Source organism: Corvus hawaiiensis, chromosome 13 (assembly GCF_020740725.1).
Source record: "Corvus hawaiiensis isolate bCorHaw1 chromosome 13, bCorHaw1.pri.cur, whole genome shotgun sequence".
NCBI classification, from domain to species: Eukaryota; Metazoa; Chordata; class Aves; order Passeriformes; family Corvidae; genus Corvus; species Corvus hawaiiensis.
In genome coordinates, this window is record NC_063225.1 from 20,863,146 (window position 1) to 20,888,118 (window position 24,973).

Consider the following 24,973-nt stretch of genomic DNA (forward strand, 5'->3'; position numbering starts at 1 on the left):
GGTTTTGAAAAATTCCTCTCCCCCTCCACGTCTGGAAGAACATTTTCAGTAATCTTCTGTGGAGGAGAAATCTGATATTTTCTTGGCAAAACAGAAGAGAAAAATGTGATCTAATGAAACAGTTAACAGAGGCAAGCTGGCCTCAGGAGAACAGGGAAGTGCAATGTGATTTCAAAGGGAAAATGGAGTGTTCTGTTTTAAAAAAACCAACAAAACGAATCATTCCAAGGTTTTTATGGGTACTACTTCATCTACTTGACACAAACCTAAGGAGCTTTGATCCAACCATTTCCAGTAATCGCCAGGCACGTTTGGAGAGCAGCAGCACGGTCTGTGCTCAGCTGGGAACCCGGCGGCTGTGGGGCTCCCTGGGGGCAGCTGGGAGACATCCGGGGGAATTTATCCCGTGCTTTTCCTGGAACCAGCCCAGGGAGCAGCCCCGCAGCCACAGGCAGGTGACAGCAGGATTGGGATGAGGAGTGCTGGCAGCAGCACGGAGCGGTGGCTCTGAGTGGGGAGCTTTGGGAAGCTGTTCCTCATTCCTGCGCTCCGGCCGTGCCCCGAGCCCGGCTTTGCCTCGGGACAGCAGCTTTGTCCCCCCGGTGGCTTTGAGCTCAGTGGGATTCCCCAGCCCCCGCCTGACCTTGCAGTGCTGCAGGAGCTGCACCCGGCCCATGCTGGGATTTGTCCCTTCAGCTCCAGGAAGGGCAGGATTGCCAAGCTGCAGCCCCTCTGTGCCTCTGGAATGCTGCAGCCCGAGTCCCTCCGGGATTCCAGACTGCTGGCTGCCCCCTCCTCCCCTGGCAGGCTCTCCTCTGTCCACACACAGCTCATGTCTCTGAGTGTGTTTGAGCAGCTCTTTGGGCGCTCATTCTCTGTGATTTTAGTAAATCCGGCCGGGAATGGCTCCCTGTGTGCCCAGTGACCTCCTGTGCCCCTCAGGGCCAGAGCCCATTTAGAGGTGACACTGGTGCTGCCTGTGCTGGCCCAGCCTGGGAAGGACCAGGATTTGTCTCCTTAGAGGTGCCCAGTGCTGGTGCAGCCCAGCACACAGGGAACAGCCACGAGAGAATTCCTGCACACGCACAGACAGGCACTCCAGCCCCTGGAATGACTTCGGCAGCTCCAAACTCTGTTTGCCTTCAGGATCATGTCCTTCCCGGGCCGGGATCTTGCTCTGAGTGGGGAACAAAAGCCTTTCTGCCTTTTTTGTGCAGGGAGTGACTGGCAGTAGGTGAAACAGCCGAGCATTGAGCATCCCATCCCATCCCAATCCAATCCCATCCCATGGATCCCATCCCATCCCATCCATCCCATCCCATGGATCCCATCCCATCCCATCCATCCCATCCCATGGATCCTATCCCATCCTATCCCATCCTATCCCATCCCCTCCCATGGATCCTATCCCATCCTATCCCATCCTATCCCATCCCATCCCATCCCATCCCATCCCATCCCATCCCATCCCATCCCATCCCATCCCATCCCATGGATCCTATCCTATCCTATCCTATCCTATCCTATCCTATCCTATCCTATCCTATCCTATCCCATCCTATCCTATCCCATCCCATCCCATCCCATCCCATCCCATCCCATCCCATGGATCCCATCCCATCCCATGGATCCTATCCTATCCTATCCTATCCTATCCCATCCTATCCTATCCCATCCCATCCCATCCCATCCCATCCCATCCCATCCCATGGATCCCATCCCATCCCATGGATCCTATCCTATCCTATCCTATCCTATCCTATCCTATCCTATCCTATCCTATCCTATCCTATCCCATCCTATCCTATCCCATCCCATCTCATCCCATCCCATCCCATCCCATGGATCCAATCCCATCCCATCCAATCCCATCCCATTCCATCCCATCCCATCCCATTCCATCCCATCCCATCCCATCCCATCCCATCCCATCCCATCCCATCCCATCCCATGGATCCCACCCCATCCCATCCCATGGATCCCATCCCATCGCACTCCCCACAGCAGCCACGTCCCCGGTGCAGATCCAGGAGCAGAGCTCCAGCAGCATCCCAGCCGCTGCAGCCCTGCCATGGAGCCCCGGGAGCTCTGTGCTCTGCGGGGCACAGAGGCTTGGCCTGAGAAGGGCAGGGAGGGAGGGAGGAGCGCTCAGCGTGCTCCTGCAGTACCTGCAGCTACACTCGGATCGCTCCTTCCTCTCTGTGGGCTTGCCTCACATCTGTGTCTGCAAGGGAACGCTTGGGAACAGCTCCCGTTGTCCCTGAGCTCCCTCCTCGGCTGCTGCGGAATCACCTCTGTCCTGAGAAGAGCTGAGTGGGCTGCACTTACTCTCCGATGCTCCTCATGGGGTATTTTCTGTCCTTTCCACGCTTTGCAGCACGGACTAAACACATTTCATCTTCCCAGCGTCACGGTGGCAGTGACTGGGATCTCCCTCCCATCTCACACTTTCCTCCTTATTGGTGCGAGAATTGTTCCACCTTTTTCTGGTGGTGGATTTGGAACTCGGTGAGTTGTATCCAAGACTCAGAGTGGCTTTTTGGGAGAGCAGGGTGCCACCTTCCCTCTTCAGAGTGTCATCCCAGCTCTCTCCTGCCAGATGTTTGATTTTCCATTTGGCTGGAGTGAGAGGCATGTCCTTAAACTCTTCCTCTTTTATCTGTTACACATTTAAAAGCTACATCATGCACTAGAAAAACCAGCCAACCATCTGGATGTCATCTAGATGCGCCCCAGATCATAAAGATCTGGGAGCTGGCTGGGTGGCATCAAAAGGAGATTCCTCTGGTGCCAGGCCCTGCCCTGGCTGGCTCTGTCCCCCAGCCCGGGAGTGCATCCCCCCAGTGCCAGGTGCACTCCCAGGCTGGATAAATCACCGCATTTTCCAGCCCATTGTGAGGGCAAAGAGCTGAGTTAACCTTTGGCTGCAGGCTGGGAATCCAGCTGGAACATTCCCTAAAGCTGGCACTCCAAGGACACAGCCGGCTTCAGCTGGGAGCTGCAGGATGCCTGAGGGTCCTGCCTGGCCCAGCCGAGCTTTTCCAGCTCAGGAAGTCAGAGAATAGAACCACAGAACCATTCAGGTTGGAAAAGACTCCAAGATCATCAAGTCCTGACTCACAGAGAAATTTCCTTACCCCTGTATTCGACTCCAGAGTGACCAGGGGCACACGAGACAGATGAGGAAAAGGAGAAGCTGAAGGAGAGTGGCTGAAGACTTCACTGGGTTTATATTTTTGAGGTTTCATTCTCTTTTTCTATGGAAGCTCAGGTGCAAAATGGGAATCTTCCAAGTCCATCAGCTTTGCTGCCAGGCTGCTTACTGCCTAAGGATGCGTGTCCTGCTGGACACGGTTCTGTGGGATCTGACGCTGTTGGTTCCACGGAAGCAGGAGAGGTGGTGTTCGTCACCTCGCTGCTGGAGCAGAGGCTGTGCCCAGATCCCCCGGGGGCAGTGCGGGGCAGCCGGGGAGGCACTGCAGGGGGCTCTGAGGCAGCCCCCGTGCTCTGCCACCCCACAGTGACCCTTCCTCTCCTCCCTTCCTCCCCAGGCAAGAAGAACTCCATCCTGCTGCATAAAGTGCAGCACGACCTCAACTCGGGGGTGTTCAACTACCAGGAGAACGAGATCATCCAGCAGATCGTGCAGCACGACCGGGAGATGGCTCACTGTGCCCACAACGTGCAGGCCGCCGCCGCCGCCGCCTCCACGCCCACGCCGGTCATCTGGACGCCGCTGATCCAGGCCCCGCTGCAGGCCGCTGCTGCCACCACGTCGGTGGCCATCGCGCTGACCCACCACCCGCGCCTGCCCACGGCCATCTTCCGGCCGCCCGTGTCCGTGCTGGGCTCCCTGGGCCAGCAGCCCAGCCAGACCCCCAGGCAGCTGAAGAGGTTCCAGTCGCTCATCCCGTCCGCCGGCCCCTCTGCCGTGGGCTCCCCGTCCAGCACCCCGTCCCAGCTGCACACGCCGGGCGCAGAGACCCCCTCGTCCTCGTCCTTCCACATCCAGCAGCTCGCCGGCTTCTCGGCCGCCGCCGGCCTGGGCCAGTTCCAGGTGGGATCCCCTCCGGGGGGCTCCGGCCAGCCGGGGCCGAGCAGCACCTCCTCGGTGGGGCTGAGCCAGTTCCACAATGCACCCTCGGGGTCACCCCTAGGCACGGCTCAGCCCCTGCAGCAGCAGCAGCCGCAGCAGCAACAGCAGCAGCAGCAGCAGCAGCAGCAGCAGCAGCAGCAGCAGCCGCCGCCAGCCCTCTCCAGCAGTGGATTTGGGCACTTCCAGCAAGCCACAGCCGGCTCCCCATCGACATCCCTCACCCAGCTCTCATCAAACTCCCCCCCCAGCCTCCTGAACCAGTTCCAGCCCAGCACGAGACCACTGCAGGGGGGACAGTCGCAGCAGCTCTCGGGCAGTGGGACCTTGGTGGGGATGAACCACTTCCAACCCCCTCCTTCTTCCAACTCTCCATCCTCCAGCCTCAGCCAGCTGGCGCAGGCCTCGGGCGGGCCGTCCGCAGCGCTGTGCCAAACACATCCAAGTGCTTTAGGATCTCTGACTGGAACGATAGCCCAGCTCCACCAAGAGCGGCCTCCCTTCGCCTCCGCGTCCCCGCTGCAGCAGCCCGGCGTCGCCTCTCCCTGTTACACCCCTTCTGGCCTTAGTCCTCCCAGTCAGAGCCCGGTGGCCAGCAGAACTTTCCAGTGCGGCCCCGCGGGGGCCTCGGGCTCCCAGGGCTCGCTGCTGCTGCCGCAGCCCGCCAGCCCCCCGGCCCCGCCGCTGCCCGGGCGCAGCGCGCTGCCGCCGGGCCGCCTCAACCAGGACATCAAGCTGATCTCCGCGTCCCAGCCCTCCCTACCCCAGGAGCTGGCTCAGACGCTGGGCCACCACAGCTCTCCTCACTCCTCTAGAGAATCTGTTTCCAGCTTCTCCCCTTTCCCCGGCGGCGGGAGCGGGCTCCTGGGGAAGCCGTGCAGCTCCATCCCCGGGCGGGTGACTCTGCCGCGCCAGATGTCCTCAGGTTCTCTGCCACACCCGCTGGTGTTCGGGGCCGGCGCCGCTGCCCTGGCCGCGGGCGGGCGGAAGGAATCCATCGTGCTCACGGGGGATCTGGAGCCCGTCAGGTCCAAACTGCCCTCCAATTTGTGAGGACTCCCGGGGCAGCTGCTCGTGCCAGCCCTGCCCTGCCCTTCAGTTCCTGATGAGTTCGCCGAGCAGTTCTTTCCTTTCCTTCCCCCCCACCCCGCGCCACTCCTGCTTTTTTTTTTTTTTTTGGTTGGTTGGTTGGTTGGTTGGTTTTTTCTCCATTTCTTTTGTTTAGGTTTAAGTGTGCTTAGAAACAAAAAGGAAAAAACACATGAAAAACAACAGAAAAAAAACCGAAAAAAAAACCGAAAAAAGAAGATAACCAGGTATTCTTAGAGCTATAGATTTTTGGTCACTTGGTTTTATAGAATATTTTAATACATGGAACAAAAGGATACGAGCAGATTTAATCCAACGAGGTAACACACAGCCGGGGCGTGTGCCTGAGCTGGAACATGTGAATGAGCAGCCATAGAAGCCACCAAAAAAGATTTTCCTGTTGAGACAAAGACCCGAGGTTGACGTGGGCCGTCGAAGGGGCCGTGGGGTCAGGCCTGGAGCCCTGGTTGGCCTCAGCTTTGCCCCAGCTGTGACCCTGGGGCTGGGGGACGTGGGTGGCCCAGCACGCACCAGGAGTGTCCCTCCCTCCATCCCAGGTCACCTCCTGTGCTCAGCAGGTCGCGGAGGAGCCAGGAAAGGGGTGAGTTCACTCCCGTAGACCCCTCTAGGGATTTCCCAAGGGCTGAGGTTTGGGCTGGACTCCAGCTGAGGAAGATGAAGGTGACCAGGAGATGGACGGGCCTCACCACAGATTGCCCCTCCCTTGCTGCACCGATGCTCCAGTGGGAACAAGGAGCAATCCCCTGTGAGGCACGGGGAGGGCAGGGATGATCCCTCTGTGCTCTGGGATGTGGGCAGTGGGAGAAGCCCCGGCTCTGCCAGCACGCCGAGCAGGAGGCCCCAGGCTGCAGCCTCTCCGTGGTGTGTGCAGAGCACGGCAGGGATGAAGGGAGAGGCAGCGCATCCACATCCCCTCTGTCACTTCGCCACCTCGGTGCCCGTGGGTGACTGCTCTGAGCAGAACTAGCGAGGACTGAGCAGTGGGGTGCAGTCCCCAGCCCTTCTCCTCCTCAGCCCAGGGCAGTGCGAGGCGCCGGGACAGTTCTGGTGCCCAGCCAAGATTTACAACTCTGTTTTTACCCTTAAAACCAGATCAGCCCAGAAATCTGGCCAGCCATGGTCTGTGCTTGTCCCCTGCTGGGGGAACGGAAATCCTTTGTTTGATTTCACCAGCAATAAGAGCCTGCACCTGGCGGGCTTCCCGTGCCACCCTGCAGCGTCCCCGGGCACGCTGGGGCGCCTGGAGCTGGGTCTGGGCTCCCTGAGCGGGGCAGCCACAGCAGGGCGAGGACAGGACGGGGCCGGCAGCGCTGAGAAGCCACAGCCTTTACCTCTAGGGCAGACGTCTCCTTTTGTGTCACTTCATCCTTCCTCTCTCTCTGTTTGGGGTTTTCCTGGGCCAAGGCGGGCTCTGTGGCCACCTCACTGTCCCAGTCAGGTGCTCAACTTTTCTAACACTCGTCAGAGACTCATCCAGCCTCCCTCTGTCCCCAGCCCTCAGGGGGACGCAGGACTCCACGCAGCAGTGCCAAAAACTCCCCTCACCCCAGTCCCGAGCCCGCCAGCTCCCCGTGCCCCCCCAGACCCTGGCTGGCAGTTGTTTTTATACCGAACTGTCCGCAGAACTCTGCCACGTGCCTGCACCTTGAACGTCGCATTCCTGGGCACTCCTGCTTCGCCCTGCTTTGGTGGCTCCGAATTCAGATGTGATCAGCTTTGGTCTTCCTTAAAGGGTCAGGGGAACTCTGGAAATGCTTTTTCTACTGGCTCCATGCAGCTGTGTCCGTGTGAGTGTGGCGGGAGGGTGAGCGCGCGTGTGTGTGTGTGTGTTTGTACAGGTTTTATAGCTGTCTCTATATCCACACCCGCTTTTCTATCTCTAGGTAGCCACCCACACCTGCAGCCTATTTATGCACCGTGTCAGCACACACACACACATATTTATATCTATGTATCTATAGCCTAGTTTTACACGTCAGTCCCGCAGGGCTGGTGGCAGGTGACAATTGTAACCTCTAGATCCTGCTTTTCCAAATACGTACGGCTTCATCTCGGAACAGGAACCGGAGCAGACTCACAGGCCCTCTCATGTTCGCAGAGGTAGAAGGAAGACTCACAATATCCTTTTCAGTTTTTTTGGGTTTTTAGCAAACCTTTCCCCCCCGTGTGTGCCAGAGGGCCCCTGGCCGAGCACCTGGAGAGCTCCGTGTGGGGCTGGGCTGGGCAGGCAGGGGGGAAAGGCTCCGGCCCTCCCGGATTCCTGTCCCGCGGCTGCTGCTCTGGCCCCGAATCCCGGCCACCCCGGGGCCACTCAGGGGCCACCCGGGGCTGGCGCTGCCCGGCTGTGCCCCCTCCTCGCTGCGGGACATCCTCCTTGGCTTTGCTTCCCTCGGGGATCTTCTTTGGGTTTCCAGCTCTCAGCACTGCAGTAGCCAACATTGAGTTATTCTGACTGGACCCCAGTCAACACTAGGCTTGTCTCAGTAGGTGGAACTATATTTATTACTATTATTATGATTATTATGATGATGATTATTATTACTCTTTTTTGTTTTCTTTTGGGGGGAAGGGAGGGGAAGAGTTCTAGGGGTGGGGTTTGCAATATAAAACACACAATAAAAACCTTAGTAAATAAAAACGTGAAAAACCCACCCCTCTGCCTCGCTGTCTGCTCCACACGCTGAACTCCCGGCAACACGAGACGATCTTGGAAGAAGGAAAAACCCCATTTCAGCCCTTGGCCTTGCCCTGCCTCTGTTTTCTTGTGCCTCTGGAGCTCGGGCAGGGTGCTCACCACCTCACACGCTCTCTGTCCTGAGCCCCTGCCAGCAGAAGTTTAAAACTTCCACCCACACCTGAACTTTCACCAGGCCCAAGGACAAACCTGGCCATTGTTTGGCAGACGTGTGCACCAAAACCCATCCCTTCAATGCAGCCGTGGACGCTGTGGCTGCCTGGGGGATCCTTGGGGAAGGCAGGGCACAGGACACAGCCCTGACAGCAGGACAGGGACTGTCCCAGGAGCCACACAGCGAGGAGGGAGCAGCTGCAGGAGGCTGCCAAGGCCGGGGGCTGAAGGGTTTCAGGAAGGTAAAACTGGCCTCCGCCTGAGCTTCCCTTTCACTCCTGCAAGGCCCTCTCGGCGTCCATCCGAACCCACCTGGGCAGTGACTCCTGGTGGGTCACCTTGTCCTGGGGTTTCCCTGAGGGAATTAGGGCAGTAAAATGTGTGGTTTGCGTTTTGGAATAGGTTTCTAAGCTGGGCTTCTTTATTTCCCGTGCCATTCCTACTACAGAGGGAACGGACTGTCAGTCCTGCCCGAGCCAGCATTTCTTTTTAAACTAAGATTTCACAGAAGGTTTGTAAACTTGCAGGGTTGGACTGGCACAAAGTCCAGGTTTTGAGCTCTCAGAGCACACCTGGGAGGCCTGGCTGGTTCAGCACATGGTGGTGCCTCCCTGTCTCCCTGCGAGGACTCCAGAGGGCACCGGGGTGACCCAGCTGTGGGGGAAAACCTCCCCAGAGCCCAGAGCCAGGGCACTGCCCAGCAGCAGGGTGGGTCTGCCCCCTCATCCCCACTCCCCGCCCCACAGAGCCTCAGGATCCATGTGGGGGGAAAGGCAGGAGCAGCAGCTCTGGTGGGCTCTCCCTTTGCCCGGTCCCAGTTTGGGCAGGGCTGGGATTCGTGGGAATTTCAGCCTTGCCTTGGGGGACTGGCCTGGCCTGGCTGCCCCCCCCCACTGACTGTGCCCTAGAGAAGAGCAGTCCCCGGCTTTGGGGGAGGCAGCAGCTCCCAGACTCGCAGTTCCTGCACCCTGTGGGGCATTTTGGGGTGTCAGAGACAGCGGAACAGCGCAATTCCCGGCAGTGCTTTCCCAGGACACTGGGATTGCCTGGTCCCTGCGCCAGCCAGCCCCGGACAGGAGGGAAAGTGCTGCCAGGGCCACAGAGGGTTGGCCAGAGGATGATCCTGGAGTGGGTCAGCTCCCTTCAGCACCACGGGAGTCCCAGGAGAGGGGAGGGAAGAGGCCAGCCCATGCCAGGAGCCCAGGAACCAGCGCTGACCCCTCTGCCGGGCTCCAGGGTGGCCGGAGCACAGCACTGGGGCAGGGATAACCCCCGAACTGGGGTGCACTGGCACACACGAGCAGCCCCTCTCTGCTGGAAGCACTTGGATGCCAGGGACCCCCTCCCCATCCGCTCCTGGCTCCTCCACCCCTGGCTGGGGTGAGCCGTGGCTGGGATGAGGGTGGAGCTTTCCCTCTGCTGACCCAAAGCCGGGCTCAGTGACTCCCCCCTGCAGTGGGGAGGAGAAGCGGGGCAGGGCAAGCTGCAGTTCGGGTTTGCCCTCAGGGCTTGGAGGTGATTTTGCAGCAGCTTTTCCTCACCTCTGCAGTTCCTTGGTCACGTTTGTCCCTTACCCCACACCGAGAAACGCTCCCATTGCGATCCCAGCTTTCGTGTGTGCCTCTGGCCCCTCTGCCCCGGCTTCTCAGCCCAAATCTGCAGCAATTAAATCCAGCTGCTCAGGCACCTTGTGAGCAACGCTGTCCGCTCCTGCCAGAGGTGCAGCCCAAGGTCCTGTCCCCAGGTCAGAGCCGAGCACCTCCCCTTCCCAGCACAGACCCAGCTCCCAGGTGTGCTCCTGTGCAAGGCGCTGGCTGGAAGGACGCTCTGCCCTCAGTCAGCCTCCCCAGGGACCTCGGCAGCACAGTGCCCAGTGTCCCCAGCCCTGTCCCCGCTCCCCAGCTGCTCCCTGGATGGGCAGGGGTGTCTCCAAACCCATCCCCTCCCTGCCTGCTCTCGCCTCTCGCTGAAGAGGCCGAGTTTTAGTATATTGAGTGCATTGGTTTTGTCACATCATTCTGTCTCACTGATTCCAGCGCCCTTTGCCTAAGCCCCGCTCTGGCTTTAGGCCCTGATTTTAATGGAGCCGAAGGTGATGCCCCCTCCTCTGGCAGATTAAGGGCACAAAGCCCTGACTCGGTTCTCCATCTGCAGAAGCCGGAGATCCGATTGCTCCCTTTCCATCACCGCAGCCCAGCTGCCTCCCAGCGACCCCAATCACCGGCGGCCGCTGCTCCCTGCGGTCCCTTCCCCAGGCTCCTGATTGAGCCGACCTCGGCTGGAGCCTCGCAGGAGGGAGATTTGCCTTTGTTTCGCTGAGGAGACACGGCATCTCCCGGGCTGGAACGGGGCAGGGGCGCTGCGGGAGCCGGCTGTGCCCCGGGAAGGGGCTGGGGCGGCCGGAGCGGAGCCGGGCAGGAAGGCGTTAAGCGCATCGGTGCCGCGTGTCGGAGCGCGCTCCCCTCCCCGGGAGCCGCTCTCCCGGCTGTGCTGTAAATTAGAGAGCTCTTCAGGGTCATTTTCCCCTCTTCCCTTCATTCCTGTTTTCACACAGCCGCTTCGTTCAGCGGGGTGCGAGCGGGGCTCACGCGGCGCCCGCGGAGCCGCACACGTGCTGTCCCCTCCACGCTGTCCCCTCCACGCTGTCCCCTCCACGCTGTCCCGGGGCCAGCTGTGCCCAGCCCAGCCCCGGCGGGGCTCCCGGGCTCCCGTCCAGCGCCGTGGCCGCAGGATGTGGTCAGCTCCGGCCAGGAGCGTGCCCATCCCTTCAGCCCCTCCGCAAGGCCAGGCCAGCCCCAGGGCTGGAGCTGCCAGTGCCGGTGGCTCCAGCTGGCCCAGCCGCCTCCGCATCCTGGGAGCGGCCCCTGGAGAAGGGAGCTCCGAGGCAGGGGGAGCCTCCGGCACATCCCGGTGCTGCTGGAGCGAAGCCCCAGAGCCACCAGGGCCTGGGCGGCCCGGTCACTTCTCACTCCCGGGAGGGAGGATGGAGGACAGGCCTCCGGTGCTGCTCCTCCGCGAGCGTTCCTGCCTCCCCAGAGCAGCCTCGGTGGATTCCCCGGAGCACAGGACCCTCGGGAAGGAGGGCACGGGGCTGAGGGCACATCTGTGCAGGGCTGCAGTGCCAGGCAGGAACGCTGTCCCGGGGGATCGTTCACCTCTCCCTGTGCCTCCTGCGGCGGAGACGGAAGCGCCAGCACAGCTCCTGTTCCATGCCCAGTGCTCCTGAGGGGCCGTGGGACCGAGGGCAGCCGCACTCAGCTCTACAAGGATGCTCAAGGCGTGGCTTTAATCAGCGCTGCCATGAAAGCCCCACCCCACAGATCCCTCGGGAGCTGCGGATACCCCGGGGGCAGCAGGGACACCTGGAGGCACTCGTGGCACAACTCACACCTTTTATCCCTCCCTGTCTCCAACCAAGCGGTCTCCTCACAGCGTTTGATTCAAGTGGTACCAAACCCGGTGGGCACCAGCCCTGGGCACTCTGGGGTATCCTCTGGGAGCCCCTGAGTCACAGCACCGTGGGGACTCAGCATCCATTTCTCATTTTTTGGGATGCTGTTCCTTGCTTGATGGGTTTATCAGATCCCAGTGGTTCTTCCCAAGCAACCCCGGCTGGGAAGGGCTGTCCCCGCTCCAGCTCCCACCCCATTAGCGCCCTACTGCTCCCAGCCCCCTTTCCAGGCAGAGACAGCCCCGAGCAGCTGGGCTGGGACTCAGGGAGATGTCCTGCAGCTGGGGAGGGCCCTGGCTGGGGCTGGAGATGGGGAACACCCGGGATGGAGGTGATGGGGAACACCCGGGATGGAGGTGATGGGGGACACCCGGGATGGAGGTGATGGGGAACACCCGGGATGGAGGTGATGGGGGACACCTGGGATGGAGGTGATGGGGGACACCCGGGATGGAGGTGATGGGGGACACCTGGGATGGAGGTGATGGGGGATCACCTGGGATGGAGGTGATGGGGAACACCTGGGATGGAGGTGATGGGGGACACCTGGGATGGAGGTGATGGGGAACACCTGGGATGGAGGTGATGGGGGACACCTGGGATGGAGGTGATGGGGAACACCTGGGATGGAGGTGATGGGGAACACCCGGGATGGAGGTGATGGGGGACACCCGGGATGGAGGTGATGGGGAACACCCGGGATGGAGGTGATGGGGAACACCCGGGATGGAGGTGATGGGGAACACCCGGGATGGAGGTGATGGGGGACACCCGGGATGGAGGTGATGGGGAACACCCGGGATGGAGGTGATGGGGAACACCCGGGATGGAGGTGATAGGGAACAGCTGAGGAGTGTGAAGCACAAGCAGGTTCCAGTTTGGCTTCTCCCAGTCCAGCTCCTTGCAGCAAACAGCAGGAAGGAGCAGCAGGAAGGAGCAGCAGGTTCTCCTGTGTCTGCCTAGGTAAGCGTAGGGGGTTTGGGGTGACCCAAACCTTTCTGGGGTGCTGCTGGCCCTTGTAATTCCTGGCTGCTGGGGGCAGCTGTGGGGAAGACTGAGCCCTGCCCTGTGCTCTGTCCCCCGGCCACTCCTGCTTCTATCAGGAGGGGCTCCGGGGGACTTGGTTGGAGTGGAAGGTTCTGGATCTGGGAGTGGGGCTGTGTGCCCTGTTTTTAGGGTCCCCTCTGTGCTGGCAGGTTTGGGGCCAGGACTGGGCAGCATTTCTTCTTCCCAGCCCCAGGTCTGGGGGTGCCTTGTCCCTTTTGGCTTCCTGCCCTTCCCAGCACTGCCTGCACCAGCACAGCTTTTCTCCCTTCTTCTCCAAGTGGGAAAACGCCCCCGGTGATCCGTGCTACTGCTCAGAGCTGGGCCAGGGAGGGCAGGAATTGCTGTCGGGATGCAGCAGGGAATGCAGCCATGGAAGCCCCTGTTCCTCCAGCCTGGCCTCAGGACGCGGGGATGCTGTGAGGGCTCTGTGCCCCTGCAGGAAAAGGCGGAGAAATCCCAGGAGCGGGAGCGGCCAGGCAGGGGCAGGGGTGGGGAAGGGAGAGGAGGGGTGGGGAGGGCAGGATGTGGCCCCGGTGCCGGAGGGACGCTGCTCCTTGGGCCAAGGACGCCCCCAGCCAGGGCGCCCCAGGGACAGCCCTCGAGGCTGGGGGGGCGCTGGGAGAGGGTTTGGGATGGCACCCGGAGTATGGAGAGCCCCTGGCGAGGTTTCCCTGGCAGCTGCTCCCTGCCGGTGCCTCAGCGCCTGTCGGCAGTGACAGGGGCTGTTTGTCACCGCGGCCCGATCGGTGGCAGCGGGGTGGGAGCGGGGATGCGCCGGCACCGGGACAGCGGCCGGAGAAAGCTCCGGGAGAGGAGCGCCCGGCGCCGGCCCCCGGCAGGGTGGGATGGACGGAGGGGACGGATGGAGGGGATGCTGTCGCCATGGAGACGCTGCCACGGGGAGCGATGGGCTCCGGTGTTTTCCTGGCGCACGAGGATGCCGGGATGCGGCTGTCGGGAACGCAGCCATCCGGGGCTTCCACTGGGAAAGGCCCTGCCTGGGCTCTCCGGGAGTGTCCGACCCCAAACCTGTGTCCCGCAGCCCCCGGGCGCTGCCCGGAGTCCCCAGCCCGGTCCCCCTGTCCTGCAGGGTGGGACCTGGGGGTCAGCAGCAGCCTCCTGCTCGCTGTGAAAGGGTCCCGGGGGGGCTCTGGGGTCAGGTCAGGGCCTCCCAGCACCCTCGAGGGGATGCCGCAGCTCCGCCTGGTCCCGCTGGTCGGGATTCTTCTTTTCCCCTCAGGTTGGCATCCGGGAGTGGAGCGCTGCCCTCACCCTGAGGGGAGATCAGAGGAGGGGAGGCACAGCCAGCCTGAAATGACGGAAGGGAGAAAGGGACACGGCCAAAGCTCCAGAAGAGGAGCCCGTGGCAGCTCGGCCTCCCCTTGCCCGCAGCCCACCGAGGGCGAGTCCTGGTTGGGTTAAGTTAATGAGCGATGATTTCATTGCTGCATCTCCAGCCTGTCTTTAATTGTCCCAGCCTCTGCAGCAGCTGGAGAATCTCGCAGCCCCGGGGTGCCGGCTGCTGTGCCCAGCACTGGCCTGTGTCGGGGTTTGCAGCTACAGGAGCAGCACCGCCTGTCCCCAAGACTGGCTCTGGTGGCCCTGGTGCATTTGGGTGCTAAAAAAGGGCTGTGGTGACACTGCCAGTGTGACCAACCCGCTGTGGGCAGAGCTCCCTGGGGCTGGGAGGTCCCGAGACAGCCTCCTTGGGGAGCAGGATTTCCTCCTAAGAAATTATCAGGGAAAATCAGGGTTTGCCCAAAGCCCGGTAGGAGCCACGGTCCCTGTGCCTCTGGAGAGGGAAGGGCAGTGTGTGCTGGCAGAAGGCTGGGAAACGGGAGCTGGAATTGGGAATAGCTGGGAAAAGTTGATTCAGGATTACTACAGGGCAGGGAACAGGTGGTTCTGCTCTCCTCCTGCAGCTGCCTCCAGCCCTGCTGTGGAGGGGAAGGTGCTGCTCAGAACGTTCCCCACAGCAAAGGGGGAGCCCCCAGAGTGGGCTGAATCCTCCTGGGATTTTAGTTTGTCCCTGGCACCTGTGACATTCCGGCTTTCCCTGTCCCTTCCCCAGGCAGGTGCAGGCTGGGGCTGGGGGTGTTCCCCACTCTTCCACCTCTGTGCTCGTGTTCCCCTGGCTGCTTTGCCATGCTGTGCCTGCCAAGGGTTGGCTTCCCCTTTCCAAACTTGCTGTGGCCTGTGGGTCCTGCCGGTTTCCTGGGATGTCTGTCCCCTGCGCCTCCAGGGTGCCCCCACACTGCAGAGCTGCCAAAGCCGCTTTAGGGGAAGGGATTTTATCGTGTCTGGCAGGTTCTGGAGAGCCCCAGTGCAGCTCCAAGCTTGGCTTTCAGGAGTCACACGGGGGCAGATATGTAACCTGCTGGAAGCCTCTGTGGGGTGGGGGAGCCCTGATCCGAAAAACAGGCTGGGAGAGCTGGGGGTGCTCACCTGGAGAGGAGAAGGCTCCAGGGAGAGCTCAGAGCCCCTGGCAGAGCCTAAAGGGGCTCCAGGAGAGCTGGAGAGGGACTGGGGACAAGGGATGGAGGGACAGGATACAGGGAATGGCTTCCCACTGCCAGAGGGCAGGGCTGGATGGGATATTGGGAAGGAATTGTTCCCTGGGAGGGTGGGCAGGCCCTGGCACAGGGTGCCCAGAGCAGCTGTGGCTGCCCCTGGATCCCTGGAAGTGTCCAAGGCCCGGCTGGACATTGGGGCTGGAGCAGCCTGGGACAGTGGGAGGTGTCCCTGCTCATGGCAGGGGATGGGATGGGATGAACTTTAAGGTGCCTTCCATCCCAACCATTCTGGGATTATATGAAAAGCTGCAATGGTTCGGTGCTTTGGCAAAAGCTGTTGAGTTAAATCACCCTCAGCTGCTGCAGGAATGCTTTTATTGACATGAAGAGGGATGGGGTTTAAGCTCAGTCTCAGCTCAGGTGGAGATGGGAGGCTGCTCTTACTGGGCAAAAGCCTGCGAGTGTTGCACGGATTTATTGCAGGTGTTCGAGGCAGCCCGTGGTTCTGGCTTGGAAGCCAAGGCTTCCATGGAAAAGCCGGGGTTTACAGCGTGAGCTCCTCCCTGAGCTGCCCCTCTGGAGCAGCAGCACTGACGTGGGTCCCTCATCCCTTCCCGGAGCTCAGCTCGGGCCGTGCGAGCGCTGCCGCTTCTCAGCAGCGAGGCACCGCTGCCATCTGCTGTCCCCGGGCCGCGGTGCCACCCCGGCCCCGGGCACGGCCCCGGGCACGGCCCCGGCCCCGGCACGGCCCTGGCACGGCCCCGGGCACAGCGACACAGCCAAGGGGCTCCGCCGTCCCCAGGGAACGCTGGCGGTGTCGCAGAACCGGGAGCACGGGGCTGGGAAAGGGGCTCAGGCTGGAGCAAAGGAGGCTCAGGGGGGACCTTGTGGCTCTGCACAAGTCCCTGACAGGAGGGGGCAGCCGGGGGGGTCGGGCTCTGCTGGCAGGGAACAGGGACAGGAGGAGAGGGAACGGCCTCAGGCTGGGCCAGGGCAGGCTCAGGGTGGACAGCAGCAGGAATTTCCCCGTGGAAAGGGAGCTCGGGCCTTGGCAGGGGCTGCCCAGGGAGGTTTGGAGTGCCCATCCCTGGAGGTGTCCCAGGAAGGGCTGGAGGTGGCACTCAGGGCTCTGGGCTGGGGACAAGGTGGGCATCGGGCGCAGCTGGGACTCGATGGTCCCGGAGCTCTTTTCCCACCTCAGTGATTCCGTGTGAATCCCAGACCGGTTTGGGTTGGAAAAGCCCATCCCCTGCCCACCCTGCCCCGGGCAGTGCCCCCGGGCTCAGAGCTGGTGAGGCCAGGCAGGGTTTCTCTGCTCCCCCAGGACTCAGGAGACGCTCCCCATTTCTCTCCCCCGGCACCCCCCACCAGCCCCGCCCCGCCCCAGGGCCCTGGCGTCCCTCCAGGACAATTCCAGGGTCCCTTCCCACCTGGATGTGTGAGGGGAAAGAAGGAGGGAGCAGAAGGATGTGAGGGACACACCGGGAGCAGCGGTGGGACACGGGCAGCGGCTGCCGGCGCTGGGCGCAGGGCTCGGGCAGGGAAGGGCTGGTGGCCCCAGGGGCTGGGACGCGGCTGGGAAGGGGCTGAGGACTGGGGAGAGGCTCCAGTGTGGAACCGAGTGGCTGCAGTGGGCCGGGGGTGGCAACAAGGAGATCAATCATTGCACTTCACAATCCAGATACGGGAGGTGCAATGTCCCACGGTTCTGGTATTGTTTTTCCATGATTCCCCAGTTTAGTATTTGCACTTCCACTGATCTGAACTCCCTCCTTCTCTGCTTGCTAATTAAAAGGTGATAATTTCACAGTGGAGCTTTGGAACTGGGAGACAGGGAGATGTTCCAAGTTCAGTGTCTGCAGAAAGCCGGAGGGAGGGAGGGAGAAGAGTTCTCCTCTTCTTTCTTTGGAGAACACAACCCACAGCAAAGTGAAGGGCAAGTAAAACTCCAGACCTGCTCACTGTACCGACTAGGAATAATTAAACTCTCCAAGCAGCCCAGGAGTTGATTGGATTAAAAAAAGTGTATTGGATGCCCAATACAAAATAATAAACATGAAGTTATTAAAAAAAGCCATAGAGGATACAGCAAATACTACAGAAAAGCAAAAAAATTGTACAGAAAGGTCGACATCTACAGCAGTCCTTGAAATCCTTCTACATGAGAGTCATAAAACAATGTACAGGTTTGGTTTGTTCCTTTTCCCCAAATGTCCGAGGGAAGCTGTCACTGCACAGCTGGACTATGACACTACGAGGATACACAATGTTCCAAAGGTAAAGTCACAGGAGATGTAAGAAAACGTAGCATTAAAATGTGAAAAAGTGCAATACAGATTGTACACTGAATCGAATAAATGTTTTTTCTTTTTTTTTCTTTTTTTTTTCAGTTTAACCTTAAAAAACCAACTTTGAACAGTTGTTTTATCATTAAAAATATTCCCCCTCCCCAAATTCAATGACAATATTAACATTCATGGTGTTCTACATCAGGAATATTCACAAAGGCCCCCAGCTGGGAATACTGTGTGTGTGGGATGGCATTTCTTTGGGTACAGGTAAAAAATAGGCAAAGGAAAAGGTCCACGCCCTCCTCGCAGGCCAGGCGTGGATTTTATTCTTTAAATACATGTTCTGTAGCTTATTTTGCCCTGAATTGTACTGATTAAAAGTCCAAACGTTAATTATCCAGGTGGCCCATGGTGCTCCCATTTCTTTAATTCCCTCCCCTCCCTCGATAATAAATAAATGCAGGAAATGGCCCAGAAATGACAACAGAGGGTCCAGGAAAAGAAAGGGAGTGACCCCACCCCAAATCCCTGCTCTGCCCGGGGGTTCCGTGGCTCTCCCTTCTCCCAGTGCCAGGACTGAGAGCTTCAGCTCCAGTTCAGGGGACAACAGGAAGCAAAGGAAGCAAAGTTCTTTTTGCCATTCCAGTGGAAATCACAGCATTTCCCCTGGCAGAGGTTCAGAGGGGCCTGAGCTTCCCAAGTCCCAGCCCCGGACTCTCAGAAGTTTGGGATTCCTTTTATCCTGGAAGTGAAACTGCACAGGAGTTCACTGGCAGCTGATTTTTCTCATTTACTGAACTCCAGCCCCTTCCTTTTATGCAGAGAAGGGCAGAGCCAGGCTAGCACACAGAGAGAGAAGGAAAATCCCTCTTCCCTCCCCTCCCGGAGCTCCTGTTCCCTTTGCTCCCTTCCCGGACAGGTCTGTGCACAGCACCCGAGGCACCAACACTGGGTTTCTTTCCACATGGTTTCCAAAGTGTAAAAAACCACATTTTGGCCTTGTTTTGTGGCCGAGGAAGCTTTCAGAGCAGGATTCCCATTGGGATGCCAGGGCCAGGGCTGCTGCTGCAGGACCCTGTGGGCACTCAGTGCTCTCCAGGCAGGATCTGGGGTGCTGGGAATGGGAAGATCCTGAAGTTCTCCGAGCCCAGGGGGCTCAGCCCCAGCCCTGCAGCCTGGCTGAGCTCCCACTCTGCACTTCCAAGGCTCCTGATCCATCTTTAAACCAACAACAACAACAAAACAGCTGCCAAAAGAAGCTTCCTGTAGGGTCGCCTGAACAGGAGAACCCCAATTCCCAGGAGGAATTCTCAGAATGTTCCTAAAGGACTCTCCCTGCATTCAGTGACCAGACACACAGTACAGCTGAGGATGTTTCCATGTCCTTCAGTCTTCCCAGTCACTGGAAAAAGACAGGAAAACAACAGGAATGAACCTTCCCCGGGATCCCCTCCCCTTCCCCAGCTACTTCTCCCCCCACTGAAAATACTGAAACTGCACAAAAAGCGACAAACAAGGCTCTCCAATTACACCTCAATTCAAACAGACCGGGAATCTCACAGTGATGAGAGGAGAAAGTCAGGCTTTTAATAATTATAATATAAAAATAATAAAAAAAGCTTACAAAGAGCAGTGCAGCATCCCAAAAGGCCATGGATTAACTGCCAGAAAGGGACGTAATTATACGCAGAATAAAAAACAAAACTGAACAACCCACACTGGCAATGAATTTTCATACACAATAGAACAAGCAGTCAAACCTCAGCCTAGGCTGTGGAAAACAACAGTTTCTCCCTTTTTTTTTTTTTTATTACAATATTTTTTTTCCTTTTTATAAAAAAAGATAAAATAAAAACACAAATAAAATTGTACATAAATGCCAATGTCCAACACTGAAAAGGCAGGGCAATCACACCACTGAGACAAAACCTGACCAGAAAAAAACTAACGGCGAGTCCACTTTGCTTTGCTTTTGTCCTGCTGGATCCCAGCCTGGCTGGCGTGGCCCATCCTGCCGGGCGCCGCTGGAATCCCGCGTGGCTGCGCTGCAGGACAAGGGGTGACACTCGGGTCACCTCTGGCTGCTTCCTCTCCTCCTCCCTCCATTGCTCTCATGTGCTGTCCCTCTTTCTGCTTTGTTGGGTTTCTTTTTTTCTCTTTTTTTTTTTTTTCCTTTAGTTTTTCCTCTGTACAATTCCTTGTGTTCCAAGGCTGAGTCCGAGACTGGCGGCGGGTTTGGAGTCATGGCCGGGCGGTCACGCCGTGGTGATGGCGTTGAGGTCCTTCATGAGTCCTTCCAGGTGGGCCATTTCTTTGGTCAGCTCGTCCGGCTCGTAGCTCTGCGGACAGGGAGAGGGTCACTCACACAGAGCTGGGGCTGAGCAGGAACCCCGGGATGGGCGCTCCCTGGCAAAGGGTCACTCACACAGAGCTGGGGCTGAGCAGGAACCCCGGGATGGGCACTCTCTGGCAAAGGGTCACTCACACAGAGCTGGGGCTGAGCAGGAACCCCGGGATGGGCACTCTCTGGCAAAGGGTCACTCACACAGAGCTGGGGCTGAGCAGGAACCCCGGGATGGGCACTGCCTGGCAAAGGGTCACTCACACAGAGCTGGGGCTGAGCAGGAACCCCGGGATGGGCACTCCCTGGCAAAGGGTCACTCACACAGAACTAGGGCTGAGCAGGAACTCCAGGATGGGCACTCCCTGGCAAAGGGTCACTCACACAGAACTAGGGCTGAGCAGGAACTCCAGGATGGGCACTCCCTGGCAAAGGGTCACTCACACAGAGCTGGGGCTGAGCAGGAACCCCGGGATGGGCGCTCCCTGGCAAAGGGTCACTCACACAGAGCTGGGGCTGAGCAGGAACCCCGGGATGGGCACTCTCTGGCAAAGGGTCACTCACACAGAACTAGGGCTGAGCAGGAACTCCAGGATGGGCACTCCCTGGCAAAGGGTCACTCACACAGAGCTGGGGCTGAGCAGGAACCCCGGGATGGGCACTCTCTGGCAAAGGGTCACTCACACAGAGCTGGGGCTGAGCAGGAACCCCGGGATGGGCACTCTCTGGCAAAGGGTCACTCACACAGAGCTGGGGCTGAGCAGGAACTCCAGGATGGGCACTCCCTGGCAAAGGGTCACTCACACAGAGCTGGGGCTGAGCAGGAACCCCGGGATGGGCGCTCCCTGGCAAAGGGTCACTCACACAGAGCTGGGGCTGAGCAGGAACCCCGGGATGGGCACTCCCTGGCAAAGGGTCACTCACACAGAACTAGGGCTGAGCAGGAACCCCGGGATGGGCACTCTCTGGCAAAGGGTCACTCACACAGAGCTGGGGCTGAGCAGGAACCCCGGGATGGGCGCTCCCTGGCAAAGGGTCACTCACACAGAACTAGGGCTGAGCAGGAACCCCGGGATGGGCACTCTCTGGTGCAGGTCCTGGCCCCGACTCGGGATGAGCACAAGTGGATTTATCGACCATTACACCAATTAATAACGTGAAAGATCCCTGGTTTTCCAGTGCAGCTCTCTGGGCAGCTGTGGCTCCACTGACCAAGCCCTGTTTCCCTGTCTCAATCCCTGCCTTTGAACCAAAGCAGGAAGTTGAGAAGAATCTTCCCAGCTTAGCGGGAAAAAAGGTCAAAGGAATCACTTTGACAAAGCTGTTTTGGGATCAGGGTGGTTGCTAAACCCACACATTTTTAGGCTCAGCTCTCTGGTTTCTGTCACCACTGTGGACAGACACCGTGGCCTGGTTCATCTCCAAACCCTTTCTGACCAATCCTTCCCAGTTCTGAGCAGTTTCCAACCCTGACCTGTTCTCACATACAAACCTCCTCCTCCATTTCAATAGCAAAGAACTTGCAGTTTACCAGAGCTCTGCATTGTACCAGCAAAGTCATCCCAGTCCTGTGCCCAACACCACCTCTGCCAGCTCCTCACAGGGATAAAGAGCAGCAGCTGGAAGTAAACTCCTTCCTCAAACTCATTCCTACAGCTTCTCCTAAAAACCCAGAATGAATTCAAATCACTACCCAACCCTAAACCCCACACTGCAACTCGGAATTTATATTTTAAGACTCATAGCTGAACCAGTAATTTAGTTTAAACTTTTTTTTTGCGCTGACTCTACTTTGCACTAATAAATTAATGAAAAAAAGTACTAATGGCTCTATTTAAATATTACAAATTTGCTGAGGAATATGGGTTTGGTACTGACCGAACAAAATGAATAAAGCAGGAGTGACAGAAGGGCACCAGATCAAGTTTCCAGACCAGCAGAGTCAGAAATAAAACCAGGACAGTAAAAAAGGTGTGACAAAAGAAAAGGACAATGAGGAAAAATAAATTCCCAGTGAGCATTTCCAGTGGCAGTGATGCTACAGCAAATATTTGTGCATTAACAGGTGACAATGGCCACAGGAGCAACTCCCTGGTTTGCAGTCCGAAAGGAAAATTCCAGGGCCTCACACCCAAAACATTCCTTAAAAGCTGCTTCCAGAGCAGCCCAACACTTGGCTGCACCTTTCCCAAAAGTCAGGAAACTTTCCCATGGGAATTTACAAACATATTTGGGATGATGGCTTGGAACACACTGACATCAAGGCCACATGTTCCATGTGCAGTGACACTGGGAATGCTCTGCAGAGCTCAGGAATGGCACTGGGAATGCTCTGCAGAGCTGGGGAATGGCACTGGGAATGCTCTGCAGGGCTCAGGAATGGCACCGGGAATGCTCTGCAGAGCTGGGGAATGGCACCGGGAATGCTCTGCAGAGCTGGGGAATGGCACTGGGAATGCTCTGCAGAGCTCAGGAATGGCACCGGGAATGCTCTGCAGAGATCAGGAATGGCACTGGGAATGCTCTGCAGAGCTCAGGAATGGCACTGGGAATGCTCTGCAGAGCTGGGGAATGGCACTGGGAATGCTCTGCAGAGATCAGGAATGGCACTGGGAATGCTCTGCAGAGCTCAGGAATGGCACTGGGAATGCTCTGCAGAGATCAGGAATGGCACTGGGAATGCTCTGCAGGGCTCGGGAATGGCACTGGGAATGCTCTGCAGAGATCAGGAATGGCACTGGGAATGCTCTGCAGAGCTGGGGAATGGCACTGGGAATGCTCTGCAGAGCTCAGGAATGGCACCGGGAATGCTCTGCAGAGCTCAGGAATGGCACTGGGAATGCTCTGCAGAGCTGGGGAATGGCACTGGGAATGCTCTGCAGAGATCAGGAATGGCACTGGGAATGCTCTGCAGAGCTCAGGAATGGCACTGGGAATGCTCTGCAGAGCTGGGGAATGGCACTGGGAATGCTCTGCAGAGATCAGGAATGGCACTGGGAATGCTCTGCAGAGCTCAGGAATGGCACTGGGAATGCTCTGCAGAGCTGGGGAATGGCACTGGGAATGCTCTGCAGAGATCAGGAATGGCACTGGGAATGCTCTGCAGAGCTCAGGAATGGCACTGGGAATGCTCTGCAGGGCTCGGGAATGGCACCGGGAATGCTCTGCAGGGCTCAGGAATGGCACCGGGAATGCTCTGCAGAGATCAGGAATGGCACCGGGAATGCTCTGCAGAGCTCAGGAATGGCACCGGGAATGCTCTGCAGAGCTCAGGAATGGCACCGGGAATGCTCTGCAGAGCTCAGGAATGGCACTGGGAATGCTCTGCAGAGATCAGGAATGGCACTGGGAATGCTCTGCAGGACTCAGGAATGGCACCGGGAATGCTCTGCAGAGCTCAGGAATGGCACTGGGAATGCTCTGCAGGGCTCAGGAATGGCACCGGGAATGCTCTGCAGGGCTCAGGAATGGCACCGGGAATGCTCTGCAGGGCTCAGGAATGGCACTGGGAATGCTCTGCAGAGATCAGGAATGGCACCGGGAATGCTCTGCAGGGCTGGGGAATGGCACCGGGAATGCTCTGCAGGGCTCAGGAATGGCACTGGGAATGCTCTGCAGAGCTCAGGAATGGCACCGGGAATGCTCTGCAGAGCTCAGGAATGGCACTGGGAATGCTCTGCAGAGCTGGGGAATGGCACCGGGAATGCTCTGCAGAGCTCAGGAATGGCACTGGGAATGCTCTGCAGAGCTGGGGAATGGCACTGGGAATGCTCTGCAGAGATCAGGAATGGCACTGGGAATGCTCTGCAGGGCTCAGGAATGGCACCGGGAATGCTCTGCAGGGCTCAGGAATGGCACCGGGAATGCTCTGCAGAGCTCAGGAATGGCACCGGGAATGCTCTGCAGAGCTCAGGAATGGCACCGGGAATGCTCTGCAGAGCTCGGGAATGGCACTGGGAATGCTCTGCAGAGCTCAGGAATGGCACTGGGAATGCTCTGCAGAGCTCAGGAATGGCACTGAGAATGCTCTGCAGGGCTGGGGAAGCTGCAGCTGCAGGACTCAGCAGGACCCTCCCTGCAGGAGGCGATTCCCTCCCCGCTCTCTGCGCGTTCCCGGGCAGTGCAGCCCCGAGCCCCGCTCCCCTGTGCCCTGGAGGTGCGGGTGCAGGATCCCCGCAGAGCCCCGGCCCTGCCGCCCGGGCAGGGGTACCTACGCTCTCCGAGTCCTCCAGCATCCGCGTGGTCTCCTGCACCTCGGGGGCGCTGGGCACCACCACGGGCATGGGCGGCCGAGTCCTGCCCAAGGTGCCGATGGACGCCGTCTTCACCGCGTGGACGGGGTGCCCGGGAGCTGCGAAGGGTTGGGACACGGTCAGCTCAGGCCACTGGGTCTGCTAGAGTAAGGACAGGGAATGGCTTCCCACTGCCAAGGGGAAGGGATTGATGGGATATTGGGAAGAAATTCTTGGCTGTGTTTGGTGCTGAGGCCCTGGCACAGGGTGCCCAGAGCAGCTGTGGCTGCCCCTGGATCCCTGGCAGTGCCCAAGGCCAGGTTGGACGGGGCTTGGAACATCCTGGCACAGTGGAAGGTGTCCCTACCCAGGGCAGGGGACAGCACTGGATGGGCTTTAAAGCTCCCTTCCAACCCAAACCAGTCTGGGGTGATTCCATGAAGGAAAAAGATTCTATCAGGCGAAAAGAATGCTTGAATTGTGGAGCGTTGGATTTGAATATTGTCTTATTTATGTACAGAAAATGACACCAACAAAACCCACCCCAGCCTCTGCCATATGTCCTTTGCTGCCCAACTCCACCCTCCCTTTGTTCCCGAAATCCCTCACCTTGCTGTGTCAGCAGGGGGGTGCTGGGCAGGGCGGGGTCGAAGGGGCCCCCGGTGGGGGGCACGGCGGGCACGGCGAAGCTCTTGAGGGGGTGCGAGGGGCGCACGTGAGCCGTGGGGGGGCCCTGGGGCTCCTCCTCCGCGGGCAGGAACGGCCCCTCAGGCTCGGGCAGCTCTGCGCTGGGCACGGCCGCGGCCGCCGGCATCGTGTCCGTGCTGGGCGTGTTCCGGACGGACTCTGCAACACACACACCAACAGGGTTATTCCTACCTGGAAGGGCTCGGGGCCACTGGGACACAGCCCCTACTCCTCACTGGGATGGCTCCAGGGACACAGCACCTACTCCTCACTGGGATGGCTCCGGGGCCACTGGGACACGGCCCCTATTCCTCACTGGGAAGGCTCTGGGCCCAGTGGGACACAGCCCCTATTCCTCAC

General features: G+C 59.0%; 2 protein-coding genes across 11 annotated transcripts in view; one reads left to right on the forward strand and one right to left on the reverse strand.

Moving 5' to 3' along the window:
- The window catches only part of HCN4 (hyperpolarization activated cyclic nucleotide gated potassium channel 4), a 94,598-nt gene extending 89,304 nt beyond the window's left edge, over positions 1-5,294 (forward strand). The window contains exon 8 of the mRNA XM_048317400.1: positions 3,552-5,294. Coding sequence (XP_048173357.1) covers positions 3,552-5,146 — 1,595 coding nt within the window. The 3' untranslated portion in view covers positions 5,147-5,294. The remainder of the gene's footprint in view (positions 1-3,551) is intronic.
- An 11,773-nt stretch (positions 5,295-17,067) lies between these two features.
- Positions 17,068-24,973, reverse strand: part of NEO1 (neogenin 1) — a 171,998-nt gene continuing 164,092 nt past the window's right edge. For all 10 annotated transcript variants that reach the window (XM_048318236.1, XM_048318233.1, XM_048318232.1 and 7 more), the window contains 3 exons: positions 24,536-24,772; positions 23,909-24,045; positions 17,068-19,692 (listed from right to left, as the gene is read on the reverse strand). In XM_048318236.1, coding sequence (XP_048174193.1) covers positions 19,609-19,692; positions 23,909-24,045; positions 24,536-24,772 — 458 coding nt within the window. In that variant the 3' untranslated portion in view covers positions 17,068-19,608. The remainder of the gene's footprint in view (positions 19,693-23,908; positions 24,046-24,535; positions 24,773-24,973) is intronic.